The 25,433-nt window shown below is 39.0% G+C and overlaps 1 protein-coding gene across 1 annotated transcript; it reads right to left on the bottom strand.

Annotated features, from left to right (window-relative positions):
• Nucleotides 1-1,993: 1,993 nt before the first annotated feature.
• DDX21 (DExD-box helicase 21) lies at nt 1,994-24,120 on the bottom strand. Its single transcript, XM_045569309.1, has 15 exons — nt 23,958-24,120; nt 21,505-21,948; nt 20,204-20,279; nt 19,055-19,233; nt 17,678-17,795; nt 16,162-16,347; nt 14,700-14,845; nt 13,794-13,943; nt 13,146-13,307; nt 11,439-11,558; nt 10,445-10,518; nt 8,115-8,274; nt 7,828-7,962; nt 5,545-5,589; nt 1,994-4,696 (listed from the first exon to the last, which is right to left on the bottom strand). The coding sequence occupies exons 1-15, from the start codon at nt 24,042-24,044 to the stop codon at nt 4,427-4,429; spliced, it is 2,352 nt and encodes a 783-aa protein (XP_045425265.1). The 5' UTR covers nt 24,045-24,120; the 3' UTR covers nt 1,994-4,426.
• Between the last annotated feature and the right edge of the window lie 1,313 nt (nt 24,121-25,433).

Below are 25,433 nucleotides of genomic sequence, written 5' to 3'. Positions count from 1 at the left end.
ACTTCAAGACTGTCAAGGTATAAAGATAAGGAAACTGAGGCACTGTGATAGATTGGGTGGAGACTTAAGGAGACATGACAACTAAATGCAATGTTGGATCCTGGATTATACTCAGAAACTTAAAAAGAACATCAGTGGAAAAATCAGTAAAGTTTGAATTAGGTCTACAGTTCAATAATAATAACGTACCAATGTTAATATCCTGGTTTTGATAATTATACTATGGATATATAAAATGTTCACATTAGTGGAAACTGGGTGAAGGGCATATGAGAATTCTGTATTATTTTTCCAAGTCTAAAATTACTTGAAAATGAAATTTTTTTTAAAAAATTACAGGCAGGGGCCGGGCGGTGGCTCATGCCTGTAATCCTAGCTCTGGGAGGCCGAGGCGGGTGGATGGCTCGAGGTCAGGAGTTCGAGACCAGCCTGAGCAAGAGTGAGACCCCGTCTCTACTAAAAAAATAGAAAGAAATTATCTGGCCAACTAAAAATATATAAACAAAAAAATTAGCCGGGCATGGTGGCTCATGCCTGTAGTCCCAGCTACTCGGGAGGCTGAGGCAGTAGGATCGCTTAAGCCCAGGAGTCTGAGGTTGCTGTGAGCTAGGCTGATGCCACGGCACTCACTCTAGCCCGGGCAACAAAGTGAGACTCTGTCTCAAAAAAATAAAAAAAAATAAAAATTACAGGCAGTATCATGCTCTTGGAGTACACACAATGACACATTTTAATGTTGTCAATTCTATGCAATTCCAGTGGAAAGAAATGATTATTTTAAAGTTACTTGAGGGAAAAAAAAAGAAACTTGTCCCCAATTAAAACATACAGTATTTCAAAAATCAGTGAGATAGAATATGCAATAAATGTGTAAAATTATAAGTCACTAGCGAGAAAAATAATGCTAGATGCCTACTTAATCTTCAAAATATCCCAGGATGAATTAAAGACTGATCACTGATCATTACCTAAGAGCACATTTAGGAATGACATTGAGCGGGTGTTGGGCAGATGTGGGTGGGAGGGGATGGGTGTATACATACATAATGAGTGCAATGCGCACTGTCTAGGGGATGGACGCGTTTGAAGCTCTGACTGGGGGTAGGGGGGGGACAAGGGCAATATACATAACCTAAACTTTGGTACCCCCACAATATGCTGAAATAAAAATAAAAAAACCTTAAAAAAAAAATTAAAGACTGAGATATAGTCCAAAGAGTTCCAGATGAAAATATGAGTGAATATTTTTATAACCTTGGAGTTAAGGAATACTTTTCTAAAAAAGACAGGCAAATATGATAAAGGACTGATAGTTACAACTGTATAAAAATATAAAACTTTGTCAAGACACCCCACAGTAAATAATATCAATGGCCATTGTGAGATGTTAATCTTTACCCAATTAAAAGATGCAGATAAAAACAATGCAACTATATTTTGTGTCCAGCAAACTGACAAAGGCAAGGCAAAATCCACTGTTTGCAGTGCTGTGGGGAAATAGGTTCTCTCATAGACTAGAGTAGAAATGTAAATTGGTACCAATTTAGAGAGCAACTTGCACCAAAATTCACTTTAACCCTCCAACTCTACCTTTGGAAAATGTATGCCAAAGTGACAGACAAGTATGCAAAGATTTATATGAGGACATTAACTTTAGCGTTGTTTATAATGGGGAAAATTTAGAAATATGGCCAGCCACTACTGGTTAAATGTGTAGGGGCATAGTCATAAAAAATAACACGAAGTCAACAAAAATGTCACTGTAGGTCTGTACTTACAGAAATTATGCACATGTTGAGGGGAAAAAAGCTGTTCATAAAGCTGAAAGATTCCAATTTTATAAATGAATATATGGAAAATTGCTCATCAAAATGTTAGATATGGAGTTAACTATTGGTTTTTTCTGTTTAGATTTTTATACCCAGCTTTTATTATTTTCACAATTAAGTATCTCCAGCTATTTTCATTTTAGTAAACAAAAAGCCACCAAAAACAAAGTATTACTATCTTTATTAATGCCATAAGGCAGTATTTCATACATTAACTCAGCTTACAGTAGAAACATTTTATGTACAACTATAGAGTAACTGCTGCACAGATAGCTCCAACTTAAAAAATGGGTTGTAATTTTAAAGTCCATTGAGTTGTATGATATATAATTAGAAAATATTTTCTCTGTAGAAAATAGTAAAAATGACAACATTTCCCAAGTCGATTTAAACCAAATAGTAGCTGAGTACATTATACATTTATAAATACGATTTGAATCCAAGAGAAACATTAGTTTCATTTATTCAAACAGTTATGTTTTTCTTAAAATTAAGTTATGTGAAGTGAAATTCCTATTATTCTTCCCTATTTCTCTTGATTTATGCCTTATTATTTTTCTTTAGGCTAATCCATAACCCACATCAAGGTTTTAGCTATTCCTTCCCAAAGGACAGGTACCATATCATTTAATCCACTTGATAAGGTACTTAATTCCTACCCAAATCATGAAATGCTCTGGTTCTTATTAAAGCATACTCATAATTTGGGCAAAACCAGAATCTAATAAATTATAACCCACAAGGTATTAATATATGTGGACTATCACCAAACATCTTCCCCTAATTCCTTGTGGCTTGATGAGAAACCATGAGGAACCAGGAGTAGACTGATAAAATTGACAAGTGGATCAAGGAATAAAAGATAAGAGAATTCTGAGAACTGAGGGAAAGAAACATATAGTCAGGATTCAAGGATAGAACTGAAGTTCCAATAGAAAAAGGATGTTGCCTCGAGGATCAGGAGTTGAGTTGGCTATGAGAGCCCCTACTGCAAGGTGATCAAGAAAACAGCAGTTAGAGGAAGCATGTGTGCCTGGCTTCTGGCGGGGCCTCTCATTCCCAGCACCACAAAAAAAAGGAAGAAGAAAACAGCAGTTAAAGATTGGGTTAAGTGAGAGAAACCACAACCTAGAAAGATTTTAGTTGTTCAAACTGAACGAAAACAAAGACAGACCACGTAGTTTTAATTTTCCTATCATAGTTTGTTCCAGGATTCCCAATACAGAATCTCTAGGAATGAAGGCATGAAGACAATGCCACTCTCAAGCTCCTGTGCTATGTAGAACGTTTCCCAGAGAAATAACATCTGTGAAATCGGGCAGAGTGTTATCTGGCCAGGGGCTACATTAAGTTCTTCAGTTCCCTCAAATCAACAACTTAAAATAACCATACAGTTTGTCTTAAAAGGAAGTCTCTAAGCAGCTAAAAACCTTTCAGTAGAGAAGCTGTTTAACAGAAAAGCCACCTATACAGTAGCTTTAGGAACAAAGCCATTGGAGAAACTAAATGGAAGAATCATTCTACCTAAAAACCAAATCTTACCCACTAGAAGTTAACCTCTAGAAACATTAATGATCCATTAAGTTTTCACCATTAAAAGAATGTTGAATCATGCATCTTTACTTGTTCTCTTTGCTCTCCACAATTATGAATTTGTTTCCCTCTTGCACGTGAGGAATATTTCCAGTGGGTTTTTGTGACATACTTTTCAGCAATGCTCATCTGTGAACCCTCCTCCCTTAATTCCTTCTTGGTAAATAAAGTTAATCTTCCAATAGGAAGAAGTGGAGTACATTGTCATTTAAGCACCATTTATCCAGCCTTCTTACTTACAAAGAAAGCTATGGAGCCATCTTATATATTTGGAATTCCTTAAAGACAGTGGCTTTCTATTAAAATGTACTTCTATATACACTATCTGTGAAGAATTCACAGAAGCATGAATCACCTTATAATAACAAGCTAAAAATGTACCAAAATGCACGTAACTATGGGTAATCTATATCGAATGTACTACATCCTCCAAATCTAGAGCGTACAATGGCATAAACTGTATTACAACCCCCCCAGCTAAATCTGAAATCTTGTTTCAAATCATTGCTCAGTATTAAGTCTCAGAAGACATGTTATAGAACCATGTGAGTAATTGTTTGGCAGGTGGCCAAGGGATGCCAATTACAGAACTTTGACTTCCAAAGGCTCAAAATGGTCCTCCAGAGACTGTTACATTCCCTATTTACTTTAAGGAAGGACACTGTTAAGAGACACTTTTAAGTATAAAAACAGGTCAACTTACAAAGTGTAGTCAGATACATGCTTGATTTTTACCTTGTAACCTATAGACAATGCATTAGAGTAAAAGTGAAATGAATTTCCAACACCTTTTCAAAACGAAAACCTGATAAAGAAGTAGAAATAAAGTTAAAATGAAAATGATCAGATGAAATAATTTAGATGAAGCTTATCTGTCTGAAAGAGATGGACTGGGCAAGTGGTCAAAAGGAAGCACAATATGCTTGTAACTTTGTATAAAAAATAATGTTCAGTTCTGTTTCCAAACATAATTCTCTTTTTGCTATAAAATCCTCTACTTCTAATTATTTACCAAATGCTTTACTAAAACTCCGCTTCTGGCCTTTGTTTTGGGATCTATTACTTCTGTTGCCGCCTCCTGACCGCTGTCCCCTGAAGCCTCGACTGCCATCCCGCTGTCCCCTGAAGCTTCTGTTTCCTTCCCGCTGTCCCCTGAAGCCTCGACTGCCGTCCCGCTGACCCCTGAAGGCTCGATATCCTTCTCGTGGTCCTTCCAGCTCTGGTTGTTCCGTGGCCACAGAGAGCTGCCAGCGTCGTGAATCATGCCATTTCTCCTGTTGAGAGAAGATTTTGTTTTCACCTCCTTTAAAGTTTACTCAATTTAGTTTAAAAAGGCATAAGAAAAACATCCCCCCCCCCATTTCTCCAAGGAAAAACCAGGTTGGTAACATAAGTGCTTAAAAGGTCATTAGTCAAAAATAATGACCTTCATTGCCCAAAAGTCAATTTCCTGACACATGGGAAAATATGTCTCACTGTGAGAAGTAGCCCTCATCACTACTTCCTTTATTAAATCATTTATTCAATTCAATTGCTACAGAGCATCTACAGCTTTCAAAGGTAATAAAACATGTATCATGTATAAATTTTCACAGCAGTACTGAGTAAAGATGTAGCAATTTAAAATGTCTATAAAAACCCGTTTGATATACATAGCTGGGGAGTAGGAGAGGTGGATAGTGTTCATAACTCTGTAGAAAGGAAAAAGGAGACATGGACAAGCTCAACAACAAAAATGCCAGAATAAAAAGGTGAGGGGAAGCCAGGCACGAAGGCCCACACCTGTAATCCCACCATTTTGGGAGGCCAAGGTGGGAGGATCACATGAGCCCAGAAGTTTGAGACCACTATGAGTAACATAGTGAGACCCTATCTCTGAGCCATGATCGTGCCACTGCACTCCAGCCTTGGCAACAGAGTGAGACCCTGTCATCAAAAACAAACAAACAAACAAAAAAACACCCAAAAAACAAAAGGCTGGGAGGAAAAAAAATACAAAAATTTAATTCTCAATTGTCTTTTAGCAAAGGGACTATTATTGTTTCCCAATTATTCTGTATTTTCATAATGAAGATTTTACAATTTAGGTATGTTAACTTTAAAATCCAAGAGAAAAGAATACCTGTATTTCTTTTACTGATGCAGTAGGTACATCAAAGCAAACACCCTAGAAATCAAAGCAAATGGAAGTTAATCCAACCAATGAACGTTAAATGACACTCCAAAAGGCCAGGTATTATGTAGGGGGGGAGAAAAAAAGGTATTAATTTTATATGAACTTTAGACCAAGACCAACACATTGTAGGCTCCCAAAAGCACAGAGGAAAGCCAAGAAATACTGAAGAAAAAGGACTCCAAAACAATTTTGAATTTCCTGACTACAGAGAGATTCTTGACTATCACACTGTGCTAACCCTCAAGTAGAGAATAGCTACACTTTATACCTAAGGAAACACTGCTTGGAGAGGCTAGCTGACTTGTCTAAGACTTTACAGCTATTAAGTGGAGCAGGTACTTAAAATCTGGTCTGCATGGCTCTAAAACCTATGGCCTAAAGCCACTACAATATACTGCCTTCTATCAGAAAGGCACTGCTAACTAAAAGCAAAAAAATAAGTGATCTTCCATTGTTAATTTTCTAGTTTTCCTTAATTCAGACTCTTATGAAAGAGTATGAATGGACATCTTATTACTAAAGTGCCATCCTTTCCAATTAAGGAAGTCATCAACAAATATGGCCAAACCACCCGTTAAGTGACACATGTACTCCTCTACCTGCTGTCTTTAACTGATTATTTATGAGGAACACCCCTTCCACCCAACAATTTACCCAATTATAACACAGGAATCATCAGGTACTAGTGCATTTTGCCATTCATGGGAATATTCATTCATATGTTTACTAAACATTTAGAGTATAATACCAGGCATTTATTGAGGAATAGGGATAACTAGAAAATAGTTTTCACCCTTGAGTAGGTCATAGTGTTCTTTTTTTTTTTTAAGATAGAGTCTCACTCTATTGCCGGGGCTAGAGTGCCATGGTGTCAGCCTCGCTCACAGCATCCTCAAACTCCTAGGCTCAAGCGATCCCACTGTCTCCGCCTCCTAAGTAGCTGGGACTACAGGCATGTGCCACCACGCCTGGCTAATTTTTTCTACATATATTTTTAGTTGTCTATATAATTTCTTTCTATTTTTAGTAGAGACGGGGGTCTTGCTCTTGCTCAGGCTGGTCTTGAACTCCTGAGCTCAAACAATCCGCCTGCCTCGGCCTCTCGGCGTGCTAGGATTACAGGCGTGAGCCACCATGCCTGGCTGGTCATAGTGTTTTTGAGGCTCTCAGCCTCAAGCAAAACACAGCCAGGTAAAATTTATCTAAATAAACTTACGTCCCAAATACTCTGAAGTACAGATGTCCCTAATTGCCTATTAAGATTTTAAGCTAAGCAAAGTCACAGGTCCAGCGTGCACTTAGAGTGAGACAAACCATGGTATAATTGGCATTGCTGGAATAAAGGGAGCTGATGATGATGAGTCAGAGGTGGAGCTGGTAAGGGGGACAGAGGTCAGGACATGAAGGATCTTATCCTCCACATGAACGTTGGGACTTTACTCACAGGTTATGTGGAGTTGCTTAAGGAGGTAAATAACATGGTCAGACATGCAATGAGTTAAAGACAAACCTGATTTGGTTTACTAGGCCAGCACTCTCTAAGTATAGTCTAGGCATCCTTGGAAACCTGAGATCTTTCAAGGGTTCTGTAATTATAATACTTAGATATCTGCCCTATTCATGCTCGCTCTCTCAAGGGTACAGTGAAGTTTCCTAGGCACTATACGACGTGATGATGGCATTGCTCTGATGGCTAAAGAAACATGATATTGTGTTCTTAGAGTTCCAGGTTTAATTTCTAATACAGAAAACATCAATAGAAGTAACCCATATAAACAAAAGTTTTTGGGGGTCCAATATTTGTTAAGGGTGTAAATAGATCATGAGACCAAAATGCTTGAAAGTTGCTATGGTAGTCCATGCCATTAACCAAGGAGCAGGACTCAGAAGAAAGGACACTAGGTTTGGGAAGCAAGATTTAAAATTCTGAATTTGAATTCAAGTTTCTGAATAAGTTACTAATTAAGCCATCTAAGTGGACATGTCAGGGAAGCAGCTGTATCTTCAAGTCTACTGCTGTGTGCAGAATGGTTTAGGCTAGATGATATAGATAGGGTAGTTGTCAATGACAGAGTGACAACTGAGGGTCATGGGTGAGATTGCTCAGGGAAGACAAGAAAGTGAAAAGATGCAGAAACCCCATAGAAACAGGAATAAGCTATCATACTGTTTTCCTACCCACAAAAAGCTGGCAAACCAAAGCGAGTTTACAAGATGCCCCAGCCTTACCAGCTTGCCTTTGAGGAAGACCATTCCCTTCACTTTGGAATCAACATCCTCCCCCAGTTGCTCTTTAAGTTCTTTCCAAGCATAACTAATGTTTGGCATTTCAATTGAGCACCGCAAGATCATGGTCACAAAACCCTTATGGAAAAAAGAGGAACAAAATTAAAGTCTCAAAAACAAACTTCATTTCCCACCTTCAGGAGGAAGTGAAAACAACTGAGAAGCTTAAATTCAAATCCTATGCAAACCCCAAATTATAGTAGTGTCAGGAATGTGACAAGGAACCTTACCACATCTGAGTTGATTAAGGAGCGCTGGTCTACTGATGTGGCACCTGAAATATGGGCCAATGCTGCCGCCAGGGCTTCCACAGCTCCCTTCTCCTCTATCAGCTTCTCTGCTGACTCCTTGAAGTGACCAATGGCAGTGGGAGGCACAGAATCCAAAAGCCTACAGTTTCATTGAGTATATTTGTTAGGAGACAGAATAGCAGAAGTGGATAGATTTCATTTCCAAGACAACAGCACCTCAAGATAAATCAGTAACTTTCAAATTAAATCTTTCACATGTGTAACACATCATTTTGATGCAATAATCACATTTCTGTAGTAATAAATCCATTCCTTTCATTGTATCTAGTTCTAATTTACCGCCAACTCCCCTAAAGTTTTGTCCTAAGGAAATAATAAAACAATTACGTTAAGATGGTCAGCCAGGCGCGGTGACTCATGCCTGTAATCCTAGCACTCTGGGAGGCCAAGGCAGGAGGATTGTTTGGGCTCAGGAGTTCGAGACCAGCCTGAGCAAGAGCGAGACCCCATTTCTACTAAAAATAGGAAATTATATGGACAGCTAAAAATATATACAGAAAAACTTAGCTGGGCATGGTGGCACATGCCTGTAGTCCCAGCTACTCGGGAGGCTGAGGCAGGAGGATCGCTTGAGCCCAGGAGTTGGAGGTTGCTGTGAGCGAGGCTGACGCCACGGCACTCACTCTAGCCCGGGCAACAGAGTGAGACTCTGTCTCAAAAAAAAAAAAAAAAAAAAAAAAGATGGTCATCAGTGTTACTTATATAAAAAATGCAAACAATTTTAAAATGTGCATCAGTATAGACTACTTATATAAACTACAAAACAGATACAATAAAATATTGTGCTGTCATTAAATGCAATGATAAATAACATTGAAATTTATTAGTTTTTTTTTACAATAAGCATGCGTTACTTTTAGAATTAGAAAATACAGGCCAGGTGCAGTGGCTCACGCCTGTAATTCTAGCACTCTGGGAGGCTGAGGCAGGAGGACTGCTTGAGCTCAGGAGTTCGAGATCAGTCTGAGCAAGAGTGAGACCCCACCTCTACTAAAAAATAGAAAAATTAGCCAGGTGTCGTGGTGTGCCTGTAGTCCCAGCTACTTGGGAGGCTGAGGCAAGAGGATTGCTTGAGCCCAGGAGTTTGAGGTTACAGTGAGCTACGATGACGCCACTGCACTCTACCCAGGGCAAGAGAGTGACTCTGTCTTAAAAAAAAAAAGATCAGAAAGTACTACGGCTATTTCCATTCTGAAACAAAAAGAAAATAAAACACCCAAATCAGGTTATAAATGATAGGCACCTCTATGAGACTATATGCACATTTGTTAGGGGGTCACTATTATCTTGGCAATAATAAATGTCACATCTCAACATTGAAAGAGATCATCCAGTACAAGAATAAAACACCCACATGAGGCAGCCTCTGTGGCAGCACTGCCACTCTAGAGGGTATCTTTTCTACACCACCAGCATCTTTGTCTCTTTTCCCCTTCCTGGCCATCCAACCCCCTAATTCCTCAACTGGCACCCTAGGGAATCCCATCTGCAGGACACTTAAAGAAAAGTATGTCATACAAAAATAAATTTGAAAAATGCAGAATTAAAATTCTTTCCTTTGCAAAATTTTCCTGAACTATTAAGTACAATGCTGACTGATATCCAGCATTTCCTTTGATCAGACTCCCCATTGCCTATTTTTTAAATAAGCATTTATAGTAATTGTGGAAAGCACTGCAAAAATGATGCTCAAACTCAGTGGTTCTTTAGCAGAGGATGTAGCTCACCACTAGGAGGCATGTTGAAAATAGTTTTTGGTTTTCATAATGCCAACCCTACTTACCCCCAGGAGTATGCTGCACAGGGGCAAGAGCCAGGGACTCTGCCAGGAGCACCTCCACTGACAAACACTGTTTGTTAACCCAATCCTCACCATCTAGATATTTACTATAATTTCAAGAATCAACTCATTCTACCAGACAGGGAACTGGATTAATGTAGATATGGAATGTAATCTGCTATCCACTCTGATCAGTGGCTAGATGGGAAGCACTCATACCATATTTAAGTTACCATTCCTTAAAATGTTTAAGATAAACCAAACTATCAAACGTTAGTAGTGGTTTCCTCTCATCAACAAGACTGGGCAGCGATGAATAGAAATGATGATATTTACTTTAAAGTATTTGTAATATTCTACTTTAGCACAGTCTGTTTTTATAGTAAGCAGGTTATCAACTGTTAAAATAAAAAAATGCAGTATATAGAACAAGCATTAAAATAAACCACAGTGGTGGTAGGGAACATACCTAATGGCATCTTTGCTGGAAGCTTTTATTATTTCTGTTGCAGAAGGGACACCTATTCGTTTAAACTTAATTCCCTAAAAGAAAATGAACCATAGTTTAATGAACAATGGCCATCAATTGTTTTCATCAAAATTAGTACTTCCCTGATTTTTTTATATTCACCAAATGTATATATTACATATAAAAAAATAAATTTTGGAATGCTTTTAGGTTTACAGAAAAGTTACAAAGATAAGATAGAGTTCCTGTATAGCATCCACCAGGTTTCCGTTATTGTTAACACCTTACATTACTATGGTACATTTGTTTCAACTAAGAAATCAGCTTTGCTAAATTACTATTAACTGAACCCCAGACTTTATTACATGTCTGGTTACTACATGTCTTGTTTCTCATAATCTTGACAGTTTTAAGGCATGCTCATCAGGTATTTTATAAAATGTTCCTCAATTTGAGGTTGTCTAATATTTTTCTCAAGCTTAGACTGCTGTTACGCGTTTTGGAGAAGAATAACAGTGGCCTAAGCCTATCTCACCACCTCTTACCAGGGGAACATGCTTATCGCTGATGATGTGAATTATAATCACCTGGCCCAGGGAGTGTATGCTGATTTCTCCACTGTCAAGTCCTTACTCCCCAAGATATTCTAGTCTTTGTAAGTAAATCACTAAGTCCTCTCAAGGGAAGGGGGCATGGCGGGGGGAGAAGCCCTGCCTCCTGGAGGGGGAAGTACCTACATAAATTATTCAAATTATTCTGTAAGGAATAATTGAATAGTTGAAAACTGCCTTTTAAACATGAAAATGAGACCACTGTTTTCAAATGCAAAGTTATTACAAAATGGGCTTTATTATCATAGGACAACACAAAACATGTACCTAACAAGTTTTCAGTCATGGCCACATTCTAGAAACAAAAATAATAATTTAGAGTGAATAAAACTTGAATAAAGAACTCAACATTTGCCGAATAAAAGCTAAGAAAATAGTTTTACCGCTTTTTGTTCCACTTGTACTAATTGATATTCTTCCTTGTGCTGATAAAAGCAGATGCAAACCCCTGTCCTTCCAGCTCTACCCGTCCGCCCAGAACGATGAATGTAGGACTCTACATCCTATTGAGGTAAATAAAACACATGAGTGACAATGAGCAGTAAGAAGACACCAGCACCTGAGCAGCTAATGCAGGTCAGTGAACACCAGCAAATGTGGTCACATATCTGGAGGCACAAGGTAGGAGGTCCCTTAGCACTTTAATTTAAATTAAAGACATGTGGCAATTTTTAAAACCTCTACAGTGGTCCCTATCCTATAGACAAATCTGCAAAGAACATTATCCAAATAGTGCTTGTCCACTGGAGGCAAATATGTAATTCCAATTATCAAATTTCTAGTAGCCACACTAAAAAGTTGAAAAAGTTAAATTAATCTTAATAATATATATATTTTATTTAACTCAATATAGTCAAGTCTTATCATTTCATTATACTACCTCTATATAAAACAAGTCTCTGAGATGTTTTATATTTTTATAAGTCTTCAAAATCCAGAGTGCATAATAAAAAGTTAAATCCAGTGTATATTTTACACTTACAGTATATACATCAATTCAGACTACCTACATTTCAAGTGCTTAACAGCTACATGTGGCTAGTGGCTACAATATTAGACAGCACAAGTCTACAGGCTCATGAAACAATGTCCATGTCACACATTTATGGGACTTCCTTTTTAAGAATTGGTGAATTCATGCAGGGGCAGTGGCTCGCGCCTATAATCCTAGCACTTTCAGAGGCTTAGGTGGGAGGATTAATTGAGGCCAGGAGTTCAAGACCAGGCTGGGACATACCAAGACCCTGGGGCTCTACAAGGAAAAAAAAAAAAAATCAACTGGGCACGGTGGCATCCACCTACAATGTAGTCCCCGTTACTTGGGAGGCTGCGGTAGGAGGATCACTTCAGCCCAGGAGTTTGAGGTCATAGTGAACTATGATGATGCCACTGCCCTCTCCAGGCTGGGCAACAGAGTGAGACCCTGTCTAAAAAAAAGGAAAAAAAAAAAAAAAAAGAACTGGTGAATTCATAGTCATGAAGTTTTTTTCCTGTTGTTGTAAGCAACCTTTAATTGTGAGGATTTGCCAATTTGAGGGGAGGTTACAAGGTCTTCATGTTGGAAGTGACTGGAAGAGGCTCCTTTAGAATAACCTTTATTCATGTGAAGCACTATCCATACCATGGTAACAATGTTTCAGGGCTCTTCCCAAGAAGTTCCCATAACCCATGAACCTAAGCATCTCTAACCACAGAAGTTTTCCTTTTTTCCCAGTGAAGCTATCCTTCAAAAGAAGTTGTTAATTATAGGTCTATACTCTTTTGCCCACTAGCTCATGCAGTTACGTGTATCTTACCCTCACCCCACATAATTTCTTACACCCACCTTCAAGGTGCATCTCAAAATTGCACCAGTTGCCATAAGCAATCTTTCCAACCTCTGGCCACTGACTGCACTTCTACTCAATTGCCATGTTGAGAATTATAATTTTTATCATTTTAATTACGTGCATTTTTAAAATCACCCTTAGCATCCTAGCATTTCAGAGGTAGCTGTTATTAATCATATGCAAATAAACAATACAATCTCCAATCTGTTTTAATACCCAAAAGAAACAAAAGCAAATAAAATCTAAGCATAAAACACATACCTTTGGTGGACAGCTTTGCACAACCAAATCAACCTCAGGGATGTCTAATCCACGAGCAGCAACATTGGTTGCCACCAAAACTCCAAAAGTACCATTTCTGAAACCTTTCAGGGTGATTTCCCTTTGCTTCTGTGGAATGTCTCCATGTAATGACTGAGCATCCTGCCAAAATAAACACACTGACCTAAAGTACCAGTTCCAACAACAAAAGTGTTTTTTATAGTCATCCATTAGGCCTGTAAGAGATATGTGTATTTTTGTGATTCTCCTACAAAAACATTACAAAAGGGAAAACGTATACCTTAAATGGACAAACCTCAAAATTATTTCCAAATCCTCAGTCATTAAATCCAACTGGATCCAATTATACCTACTGAAGTTAAAAACATCAGAAAGAGCAATCAAACCTACTTTGTCAGTATAACAAAGATTTGAGGCACCATTTCCTCATCTGTAAGATGAGACATCATGACAGATTAGTTGAGCTCTAAAATGTACACTCTGACCATTAATTGAATGAAACTTCCCCTCATTTGTAACCTAAACTGAAAGTCACTGGATGAATGAAAAATAGACCCAGAGCAGTTATGTCCAAGGTAAAGATTTGTTGATACCCCCAGCTTTGCAGGCATGAGGGGAAAGACCAACCTGCTTTATAGCTGAATTCTGTGACAGCTCCTGGGCTTCTTTCTTGGTTTCACAGAAGATGATAGTGCGTCCTTGATGACCACTATACACTCGGATCACATCCCCAATCACTGCTGCCCTCTGAGTCCAGTGGCACTTGATAGCCAGATGCTTATAAGAGAGAAAGAAAAAAATTCTATTTGGTAAAACCTTGCTGGAACCTGAAATCATCTGCTCAACACTGATGATCTAATGTCTTAGTACTGGAAACAACTGCTCTAGCCTGGCAACAGGTGTCTACTGCCACCATTGCCTAGAGAGAAGAAAACAAAACAAAATACTAAATAAACCATTAAAGCAGAGAGCCATATATGGTCTGTTCCCCTGTGCCTCTCCCCTTTGGCCAGAGAGCATCTGGCTTATCTATTTTCTGACTTAACCAGGAAAATGAAGGAAAAGGAAATGTCATTCCCCAGATTCCACAGGAAATCAAATTAACTGATGAGTTTCTGCATGTTTTGCCCTTTAATCCAACTAAAAATGCAATCCATAGTCAGTTACTATATAGGTCTATTCCTCAGATGAAATGAAGTTAACTAGATATCAGCCCTGAAGATAAAAACAGCTTCAATGCAAAGAACTAAATTTCTCTGCTGCCCGCAGTGTTTAAATTCTAAGTGTGATTTCTTTGTTTATATAATTCACACAGATTTAGGTTCCAAATGATTATGAAATAAAATCAGGCTACCAGGTGGTCAAATTTAGGAAACATAGATTCCATATACAACTCAAATAGAAATATGTCTTGACTTGGCTTTTAATATGAATTTACTATTTATCTGGGAAAAGGGTGAATTTGCCAGTCTTAGTATTATCAGAAAAAGATACAATTTTATATTAACTCCAGCAACCAAATAAATCATTTACCTCCACAGTTATTGCCGTTTTCTGTGTCTTTTTACCAATCAGGTCCACCTGTTCATATGAAGATTTCATGTATTTCTTAGCAACATTAAATACCCACTGAGGGCAAGTTGCAGAAAAAAGCAATGTTTGGGGATTGTCTTCAGAATCTTCAGGGGAAAAAAAGTCAGTATGAATAATTCAAACAAGCCTACATAGTATTCCACCTCTCCTAGTACTTCCACTGTCCATCAACAATCACCAGCAACCACTTGAGGCCAAGTCAGGCATCGAGGACACAAAAGATGAAAGACACAGTGGTTTCGCAATGGGCAAAGAAATACTGCTGAAGAAATTAATATAAAGGATCCCTGAAATAGTGAAAGTACTTTAAACTTATTTTGCTTTGTGCCTACTGGGCTTTATGAATCACAAAGGAAATCTGTCCAACATAGCAAGACCTCGACAATTCATGAAGCCCAGTAACTATGCAGTATAGACTTCTGAGCAAATAACTTATAATAAACACCTGAACAGATTCTATACTCCCCAATACTTCCTCAATATTTTATTAACTTAGAATTCTAGTCTACTCATTCTTTGGGTTCAGCTACTATTTGGTTTGTACTTAAGAGAACCATTACATCTTCCTACATTTCAAAAGTCAATGTAAACCTGTAGAACCCTTTTGGGGAGCAATTTGACAATGTATATCAAGGAGCATGAATTATTTACACATTTTAATTCAGTAATTCCACTTCTGGAAATCTATCCTAAAGAAACAATTCCAGACACTGAAGTGTGAGAGAAGTTATCTGCATGAAAATGACTATAAGCAGAATTATTTACATTGAAAAAAATTAAAAAAAACAGGCAGATAGTGGAATTAAATCATGGCCAACCACTTAAAGGAGTATCATCCTGAATTTTTACATGTACAGTCAGATTATAATTAACATACACACACTAACACACAAAAAATCAGGGAGAAATACATCAAAAGCAAAATAGAATATGGAATTTTTCTTCTTTTACTTTCCCAAGTATTCCCCACTGTAGTTATGTGATAAATCATGACTTTTTTTAAGACAAGGTATTGCCGATGCCCAACCTAGAGTGCAGTGGCATCATCATAGCTCACTGCAACCTCAAACTTCTGGGCTCAAGTGATCCTGGGACTACAGGCACACACCACCATACTCAGCTAATTTTTAAAAACTTTTGTGGAAACAGGGCCTCACTGTTGCCCACGCTGGTCTCAAACTCATGGCCTCAAGCAATCCTCCAGCCTTGGCCTCCCAGAGTGCTAGGATTACAGGTGTGAGCCACTGTGCCTGGCCATGACTGTTTTTTTTTAAATCCAAGTTTGCCTGAATAAAATAAGTCCCCTTCCAATTTCACAAGGCTTCATTTATCTCTTAGAAGGCTACTTAATCATCACCCTTCCTTTGGTCCCTTTTATCAGTGTCTCAAATTTGGGGCTTACCTTTTTTATATGCAACACTTAAAATCTCTTCCACTTGATCAGCAAAACCCATATCCAACATCTGATCAACTTCATCCAGGACAACATGTTTAAGTTTGGTAAGATCTAGCTTGCCATTCTGTAAGTGGTCTTTGATGCGACCTGGTGTCCCAACCAGGATATCAATCCCATTCCGCATGCGTTCAACTATAAAGAGCACCAATGATAAGATTTTCTGGGTTTTTAATAAGTCTTTTATCAGTGTAGGGTATCAGAATGTATTGTCATTCCAAAATATTTATTAAACAACTACCAAGTACAAAGTAGTATGTTTCGTTTTTTTTTTTTTTTTTTTGAGATAGAGTCTCACTTTGTTGCCCTGGCTAGAGTGAGTGCCGTGGCGTTAGCCTAGCTCACAGCAACCTCAAACTCCTGGGCTCTACCAATCCTCCTGCCCCAGCCTCCCCAGGAGCTGGGACTACAGGTGTGAGTCACCACACTAATTGTTTTGTTTCTATTTTTAGTTGACTGGCTAATTTTTCTTCTATTTTTAGTAGAGACGGGCGTCTCACTCTTGCTCAGGCTGGTCTCGAACTCCTGAGCTCAAACAATCCACCTGCCTCGACCTCCCAGAGTGCTAGGATTAGAGGCGTGAGCCACCGTGCCCAGCCAATAGTAGCTTCCTATAAGGTAAACAGGTATAGGGAGGATCAGACAGGAGATGGAAGGACAAATATTCCAAGAAGGTATAAAGACATTGTGAAAAACGTAGTTCAATATAACTGGGATGAGATGGTTTTACTGAGTTGCTATTGCAGTCTAGGGATCTCATTACACACTTTATGTACATTATCCAATCCAATCTTCACAATACCCCCCCCTGCAGGGTAGGTTTAGTAATCCTGTTTCACAGATGAGGAAACTAAAGGGCAGAAAAATTAAGCAGTTTGAACTTGAACACCACAGCTACTCTGTGAGCAGAGTCTAGATTCAGGTCCTTCTGATGCCAAACCCTATGTTCATTCCACCACAGCTAGAAAGACACAATCATGAGCTCTGTGTGCCAAAGCTGTTCTTTAATGCCTTAAATCCTTTCCTGATTTATATATCTGCTCTCCATAATAAAGCTCCAAGGTCTTGAACTGGCAAGTAATGGAATATTAGAACAGGGCTGTAATATTTGGGCCTTGGGCCCTAAGCAAAGAAAGCCTGTCTATGCAAGAAAGAGACAAGGATGCAAAAAAAGGGCAGAAACCCAAGGTCCAGACTGACTTTCTGGTTCCCAGGACTCATCTGGATGCTGTTGTCTTGGGTTCAATAAGTTACCTTTGTAGCCTTTAGCTAAAAATATAGATAGATGATACAAAAGTCCTAAGAACCATAAACAGGATTTGCTCATCATCATGTAGGATGATGTTCTTGACCATATTTAAATGACTAGAAGGTAAAGAAGCCAGATGTCAAAGCCAGAAGAAATCCAATCAGGATATCCAACAATGGATGGCATCTTCTTTTCCTCACTTTTAAATTTACTTACTTTGACCTCCATAGGGGGTTCCACCATAAAAACAGGCCACTGCCAACTTTTTTGTGATGTCACTAAAGTCTTTGCTTACTTGATTTGCCAACTCTCTTGTAGGTGCAAGAACTAGTACCTGGAAAGGAAAAATAATTGAATTCAGTTGTTTCTTAATCAATTTGGAATTCACAAGAAAGTTCAGTTCATCCTAACCAGTATTCTCAAAACATTTATTATGTGCTTTATAATGCCCTATATGTATGGAAGGATCACAAATATAATATGGTTCTGACAAATATACTCCCTAAGGAAAGCCTGTGACCAGGTCTTACCTATCAGAAGAGAAGTAGATGCCCAAATGTATGGTACTCCAGCAGGCTGGAGAAATTGGGAAAAGTTTCATGGAGCTACTAGTCCTCAAGGAATAGCATTCCAAGAAAAGAACAACCTGAGCAAGGAATAATACTGATGATGGTAGTATTAGCTAACATTTGTGCTTTTACAGGCTCCACTAAATACTTTATATGCCTTCAGGCAATTGGGCTCCAAAACCTATAGGCTTAACTTCTACATTATAGTGAATTTAAAGGAGAAAAAAGTTAGGTAATACGGTAAGACCAAAAGTGAAAGAGGCTTTGACTCCTACAGCAGTCTGTGTTTGATCCAAGACATACATGAAACTACTATAAATCCTTGAACAGGGTAACAGTATGAAACAAATATGACTTAAAGACAATCTAATACATTCATCCAAAAGATATTTAATGACCATCTACTATGTGCCAGGTGGCACTATTCCAGGTGCTAGGGAATTAAACAAATGAATTAATGATGGGGGGAGCATGAACACTGGAAGGCCAGTGAGCAAGTGAGGTACGCACAGAAAGACAACTGCAAGAACCCACAACCAATGTGATAACATGGACATCCCAGGTTTATCAGTGAGGTTAAAGTTTGTTAAATGCCAAGTTCTCTAGAAATGAGCCCAGTGAACACCATCCTGATAAGCGGCCTTAGCCTCTTCACCTCTCTGAGTGCCCTCCTTCTATTCATCCTTCTCTACTACAAATGCTTTCTCCATCTAAGCAAAAATGGTCAGAGACACTTGACCAATGCTGTGAGTCCCAGGGACAACTAACTGTTTGAAGGGAATATGATGAGCATTATCAATTTACATGATCACAACCATGGGACAAATTACAACATTTACATATACAGAGTTTGTGGCCAACAGTCTTAAAAATCATCCTGGTTTACCCTTCAGAAAAAGACCCACAGTAAATATAATGGGGTGACTATAAGAACACAATAAAAAATAGTAGGGTATATAAACAAAGCCCAAGAGATGTTTTTTCCTGTGCTGATTTGGAGCCCCTGAGTTATGTGTTTAGTTACCTTAGGGGAACGACCTCTTTTCTTCTCTTGCAGTTCTCCCTGAAGTTTCTCAATCAAAGGGATGGCAAAGGAGAATGTCTTCCCAGTTCCTGTCCGCGCCTGTGCAACTAAGTCCTTCCCACTGTAGACATGATGGAAAGTCTTTGCTTGTATGGGAAACAGGAAGGTCACCCCTCGGCCTGTGAACAAATGAACTGTGTTACCGGATAATGCGATTCTTAAAATAACAGCCATAATAAGGGACTGAAGCATACTCATGCTTCTGGTCCTGCAGAATTAAGGAATTCTACCTTCTGGTCAACATCTACAAAGTTAGGATAAAATACATTCTTATTTTATCCTGGGCTAGAGTGCATGAGCCTACCTCACAACAACCTCAAACTGCTGGGCTCAAGTGATCCTCCTGCCTCAGCCTCCTGAGAGGCTGGGATTATAGGCACACACCATCACACCCAGCTAGTTTTTTCTATTTTTAGTAGAGACGGGATCTCACTCTCAGGCTGCTCTTGAACTCCTGACCTCAAGCAATCCTCCCCCGTTGGCCTCCCACAGTGCTAGGACTACCTCAAATATATTCTGATAGTAAAGAACCTGATTACAAAATATCACCAATACTTAAAGTACCAAATTATATTGCTATTTATTATTTTAACAGATTAAGTTGTCATGAAATTTCTTCCATAGGGCAAGACAAACCTGAAAATTTGGTGCTCTGCAGTCCAGACTGTGCTGCACCTGATTTAAAAAGCACCTAGTTGAGCATCTGTAACTACCTAGCTAGTTTCACAGACCGTTAAGATGAGTTGAGTCAGGCTGGTGTCATTAACCTAGAGATGCCTGAAGAAGTGGAAGAGGATAAAAAAAAACACCCCAACATGGTATCAACTAATTGTTTAATTTCACCAGCACTACCATTACATTTCTGAATATACATACTGTATTGAATAAATTTTAATCACTTGCTTAACAGGCAGCAGAGATCATCACTACAATAGTCCTATACTGAATATACAGGCCTATTTCATTATATGGTTACATACAGATTATCTATCCTACGTCAAGAATATGTCCTGGCTCATCTCAACAAAAATAGTAGAACACTTTAAAATAGTATATTCTAACACTGTACATTATTTCCAAGAATATTACCTTTGAGAAGCTTAACAGTCTCTTCAGATATGGGAAAATTAGAGAAAGCCCCTTCTTTTTGTTCCACAGGTATTTCCTATCAAGTAAAGGGCCACAGAAAGAAATCAAGAACTACTCATACAAGTTAAAACAAAAGGTATGCAAAAGCAACTATTCTCAATACATCAGTTTAAAATCAACCAAAAAGACACAAAAATCTTGGTATGCAAATTGAGACCTGAAAAGGAAATAATCTATAAAATCCTAACAAAAGAAAAATCTATAGCAAATATATACTGCACATATATTATGTATGACTAGTAAAGGCAGATTGTCTCAACTAGGAACTATTTTCCACAGCATCTCTTGTATACACACATCCACAGAAAATAAGGAATAAGCATTTATCAGTTTAGTGGTCACTGTGGCATTATTTGATAGTAAAAAATCTGAATGCTCAGCAAAAGGAATAATTAAATGAATTTCTAAACATTTATATGATGGATTATATAACCATTAAACATACTTAATATTTAAAAATGGGAAAACGCTTATACAAAAACAGAAAAGTCAGGATACAACATGGCATATAGTACAATCTTAATCTGATTAAAAAATAAGTACTGTAAGGAAACAACAAAATTTAACAACAGATTACCTCTGCACTTGAAAAATGCTTAATATTTACTGAATGAATGCATACTGAAATTCTAGGGATCATTTTTCTTTTTCATAAATTCCTACATTTTCCTAAATTCTCTAAATAATATTTTTTATAATCAGGAAAAATATTATAAATGTTGATCATGACCTAAGGCAAATAGAAAATCAGCATTAGGATTTCTCTTCCATGACTAAGTTTCTAAAAGATAACAGAAATTAGGTTCTGGACAAACATTTAATCATCCTTTTCAACTCAGGTTAGTTAATGGCCTAAACAAAAAGATTTATGCAATCAAGCAAGCACCTTTTCAGTGGTTCCACTTAATTATGATTTATTTGGTTAAACCTCTTAGAGGGAAACTAGGATCCATTTATACAGCTGTATCTCTCCTGTTGATGTCTGACTTGCAAATAAGCAAACCAAGACCATCACTAAGCTTGAACAGATCTGCATATTTGCAGAGGAGGCATTCTGACGTCATGTAAATTTTAAGATGAAGTCTCACTCTGCACCTCAAGGCATTCCCCCACAGCCCCACCCATGAGGTGGTGACATATCAAATTTTCTCCTACTATTAAATAGTATGTGTAGCAATTACCTACTTATTTATCAGAAACAACAATGAAAGATATATTCTATCTTTAAGGTGAAACTTTACCTGCTCTATCTCACTGTTACTTTCTTCACTGGCAGCTTCACTGGAGTTAGAGTCAGGTTCAGAATGAGAGAATCCATTCTTCAGTTCTGGGTTCTTCTCTCCTATTTCTCCATTCACTTCCTTTTCTTTCTTCATCCTCTTGGGCTTAGAAGCACCTATTTCTTCTTCAGAAGGCTCCTCGCTGATTATATTTTTGGTTTTAGGAGAAACAACTTTCTTTTCCAAGGGCTCCTTTTTCTTTTTCACACTTTTGGTTTTAGGAGAAACAATGTCATCTTGAGTTGGCTCCTCTTTCTTTTTTGCCTTTTTGGATTTAGGAGAGTTCATGTCAACCTCAGAAGGTCCTGCTTTCTTTTTAATTTGTTTAGCTTTGCGGGGAATAGTTTCTGCCTCTTCTGCTGCCTCTTCAGTCTTACTCGATTTTGGCTTCTCCCTTCTATTTTTCTAAAAAATTAACAAAGAAAACACAAATCCTAAACAAGGCTTTTATACATTTGTGTAATTTATCAATTCTGGACTATTTCAAGATCATTGTCAATTATGATGAACAAAATTTTGGGGCATTTCAACATTTATACTTGCAACTTTGTCATAAAGTAAAAATCAAACAGTATGCTTTTTAGTACCATTTTTCAGCTATATGGAGATAAGTGTATACCAACAAAATCTAAAGTACCTCTTAGTAACTTTCGAAGTCATGTGGTTAAACAATTATAAAACCAGCTTTTCATAAGGGACTTGGAGTAGCTCATTAGATACTCCAACAGGCTCTAAACTAAATACTATAGAAAGTGATCAAGTCCAAATTTAATTCTGATAGAGTAATAAGCCCGTATATGTCCACAGACAAATGATGTTAAAACAGATTTTTCTTTCTCCCTGCTAAAATTCCAGGTAAAACTGGAATTCATAGTATCTGTGTCTTGACTATCTCACAAGATCAAATGGATTTACATAAAGACACTTTATGAAACAAAAAGCTATAAAAATTCACAGTCTATCATCCTATGTGTAAAAAAAAAGTACCTAATTTAAAGTAAAACAAAATATATGCACAAGTTACAAGGATATGGAAGGGGTGAAACCTCAAAACCAAAGCAGACAGATAACCATGGATCCTATCTGAAATTTCTGATCCTCTCCAACTCTTCATGTTACAAAAACAATTAGGCAGTGTAGCCTCCTAAGAACCTTTCTAGCAGGGCGCCATGCCAATCCCAGAAGTATGGAGACTATTATATTGAACTAAAATCTGCCTCCCTGGAACTTCAGGACTTGCCTCTGCTTTCAAATCACAAATTAAGGGTAATCTCTCTGCCACATGACCATCCTTCAGATATATGAAAAACAAACTAGTCTCCCCTCAAGTTCAGTTCTTTCATCCCTTAGTTCCAACAAATAAATAGGAGTTTCCCATCCTGGTGGTCTCTTTTGGAATGTAATGCAGTTTGGTCATGTTCCTTTTGATTTGAGCATCCCACATTCTGAACACATTCTGACCACTACCTCTCCACCCAGTGGGTACAAATTTGCCCTCCCGCGGCTTCCTACAATGCCAAAATATTGCTGGTGTAAGAGCTCTACATCAAAAAGACAAAACAAGGAAAGAAAATTCTAAGTCATGTACAATGCAAGTTCAGGAACAATCTTTGTTCCCACTGACTTTATCTCATAACAGACTCTGTCACAAGTTAAATTACTATCTAGGGAAGCAACAGCAAAGATGCAGACGGCTGTCAAGGTACTTTAAGACGTATTGCACACTGCCGGCCTCTGTTAAAAAAATATGGTGTATAGTTAACACCACAACAGGTCTTTATATCTCCATGAGAAATCTGGTCAATAAATACTAAAGAGGAACTGAATTACGTCACCTTCTAAGGGCTGCTTACCGGAAAACAAACTGTACTTCCCTTACTAGTGGTAAAAAGAACATCACTGCAGACACCGCCCACGTGCGCAGATGAGGTTAATTAAGATCTCGCTAGTCTAAACCTTCAGTCCCTACTTTGACTTGATTTAGAATTCCCTTCGCGCACGCTCACACCGCGAGTTAAGTCTGATTCAAGAAAGTGGGGTCTAAGCGTGAACGTCTAACTTTGAGCACAGGGTGCTGGGCGCCCAGTCGCCAGGGACCACGTGGGACACCCAGCCCTCTCCCTTGTCCGATCGGGCCTCTAGGCCAGAGCCCCAGGGACCTGCGGTTAGGTAAAAGCCGAAAGAGGTCGGCGTGCGGCGGACCCAGCTCGGTCCGACCGGCAACGCGCCCACTGGCCCGGGAGAGCACTACTCTTGGGCACGGCTTGCCGAGACCCACGCCTGGGCTCTGGACGCGCTGCTCCTCGCCGCGCGCTGCACGTTCCCAGCCTGAGGACTTCTCTCGTAGCCCAGGACCCCGCTCTTCTCAGCGCGCCGGCCCTGGCCCGGCCTTGCCCCAGGTCCCTCGGTATCACCTTCTCAGCTTGCTTTCGCAGCATCTCTGCTTTTTTCACAGTTGTGTCTGATTCCAAACTGGCGTCACTACGGAGTTTTCCCGGCATTATTCAGCACAACCTGCTCAAGCCGACCGGTCTCCTCAACCGCGTGGAGAGGAAGAGACAGTACCGGCCCTCAACTCCACCCAGCTTTCGTCACTTCCTGTAGCAAAGCATTTCCGGCGGAAGCAGGAAGCCCAAGGAAGGCTGAGGTCCGCTTCATAAATGCAAATTTCTGGACTCTGTGGCTGGGCTTCATGAATTGATTGCTTACAGCCCTTGACACTAAAAGGCACCTAGAGAAGGGCGGAGCTGGGAGGAGTCACGAAGGTTATCTTAGCATTCTCAAACACTGGCCAGGTCTTCCCTCGTCCCAGCCTGATAAATGAAGGCTTCTAGTTGCTTTTGAGTGGCGCTTCGTCCGTGCTTTATATTAGATTGCTAGAGTTTGAAGGGTCCGTTTACGTACTGACGCGCCGGATATGTGTTCTTAAGCATCTTGTGGAAACGTCGACTCTAAAAGGTGACGGCCAAACTCACGAGCCTGGAGAAGAACCGGAATTCAGTCGGGTCTGTACCTTCATTCATTCATGCGTGCAATCACCAAACATCCCCTCAGCATTCTCTGTGTCAGGTATGAGAAACGTGGCAAGGATTCCTTAGCAAGCCTTGTCCTGAAAAAGCTTTATAGACTGGTGGGAGAGAAAGGCCGTGTCGGTTGTTTTTAAGGCATCGAGGAGAGGCACTAAACCGGCCTATGGAAAGGGCATCCAAATCAAGTAGACCCTAATTAGAATTTCACGGGGGTTATTAGTCATGCATAATTTAGTCATACTACTTCGAGCAGTTAAGGGAAAGTGGCCCATTGAATGATCAATGACTATTGTTAAACTTTTTCTAAAGAACTAGTGATCCAAAGAATTGGGAGACAATTTATCATAGTGGATTGAAAAAATGGGTTAGAATCATATCTGGCTTTGAAAATCTGCCTTTGCCACTATTTGCTGTGATTTCGGACACGTTACTTAATCAGAACCAGAGTTCCTCCTGCATGAAATGGGGATAATAAAACCTACTTCAGCCAGGCCCGGTGGCTCTTCCTTGTGATCCCAGCTGCTTGGGAGACTGAGGCAGGAGGATTGCTTGAGGCCAAGAGTTCCAGACCAGAAATGTGGCTGGTCTCCTCTATAAATAAAATAAAATTTAAAAAATTATCTGGGTGTGGTGGCACAAGCCTGTAGTCCCAGCTAAGAGGAAGGCTGAGGTGGAGGATTCCCTCCACCCAGAAGTTTGACGCTGCAGTGAGCTACGATCATACCACTGGACTCCAGCCTGGGTGACAGAAAAAGACCCTTTCTCTCTCTCTCTCTCTTTTTTTTTTTTAACTATTTCATCAGTTACAAAAATTAAATAAGATAATGGATGAAAAGATTTGGCATTGCCTAGAACATAGAG

Source organism: Lemur catta, chromosome 14 (assembly GCF_020740605.2).
Source record: "Lemur catta isolate mLemCat1 chromosome 14, mLemCat1.pri, whole genome shotgun sequence".
In the NCBI taxonomy this organism is placed as follows: domain Eukaryota; kingdom Metazoa; phylum Chordata; class Mammalia; order Primates; family Lemuridae; genus Lemur; species Lemur catta.
The sequence above is the reverse complement of the archived record's forward strand: the minus strand, read 5'-3'. Positions and strand labels throughout refer to the sequence as shown.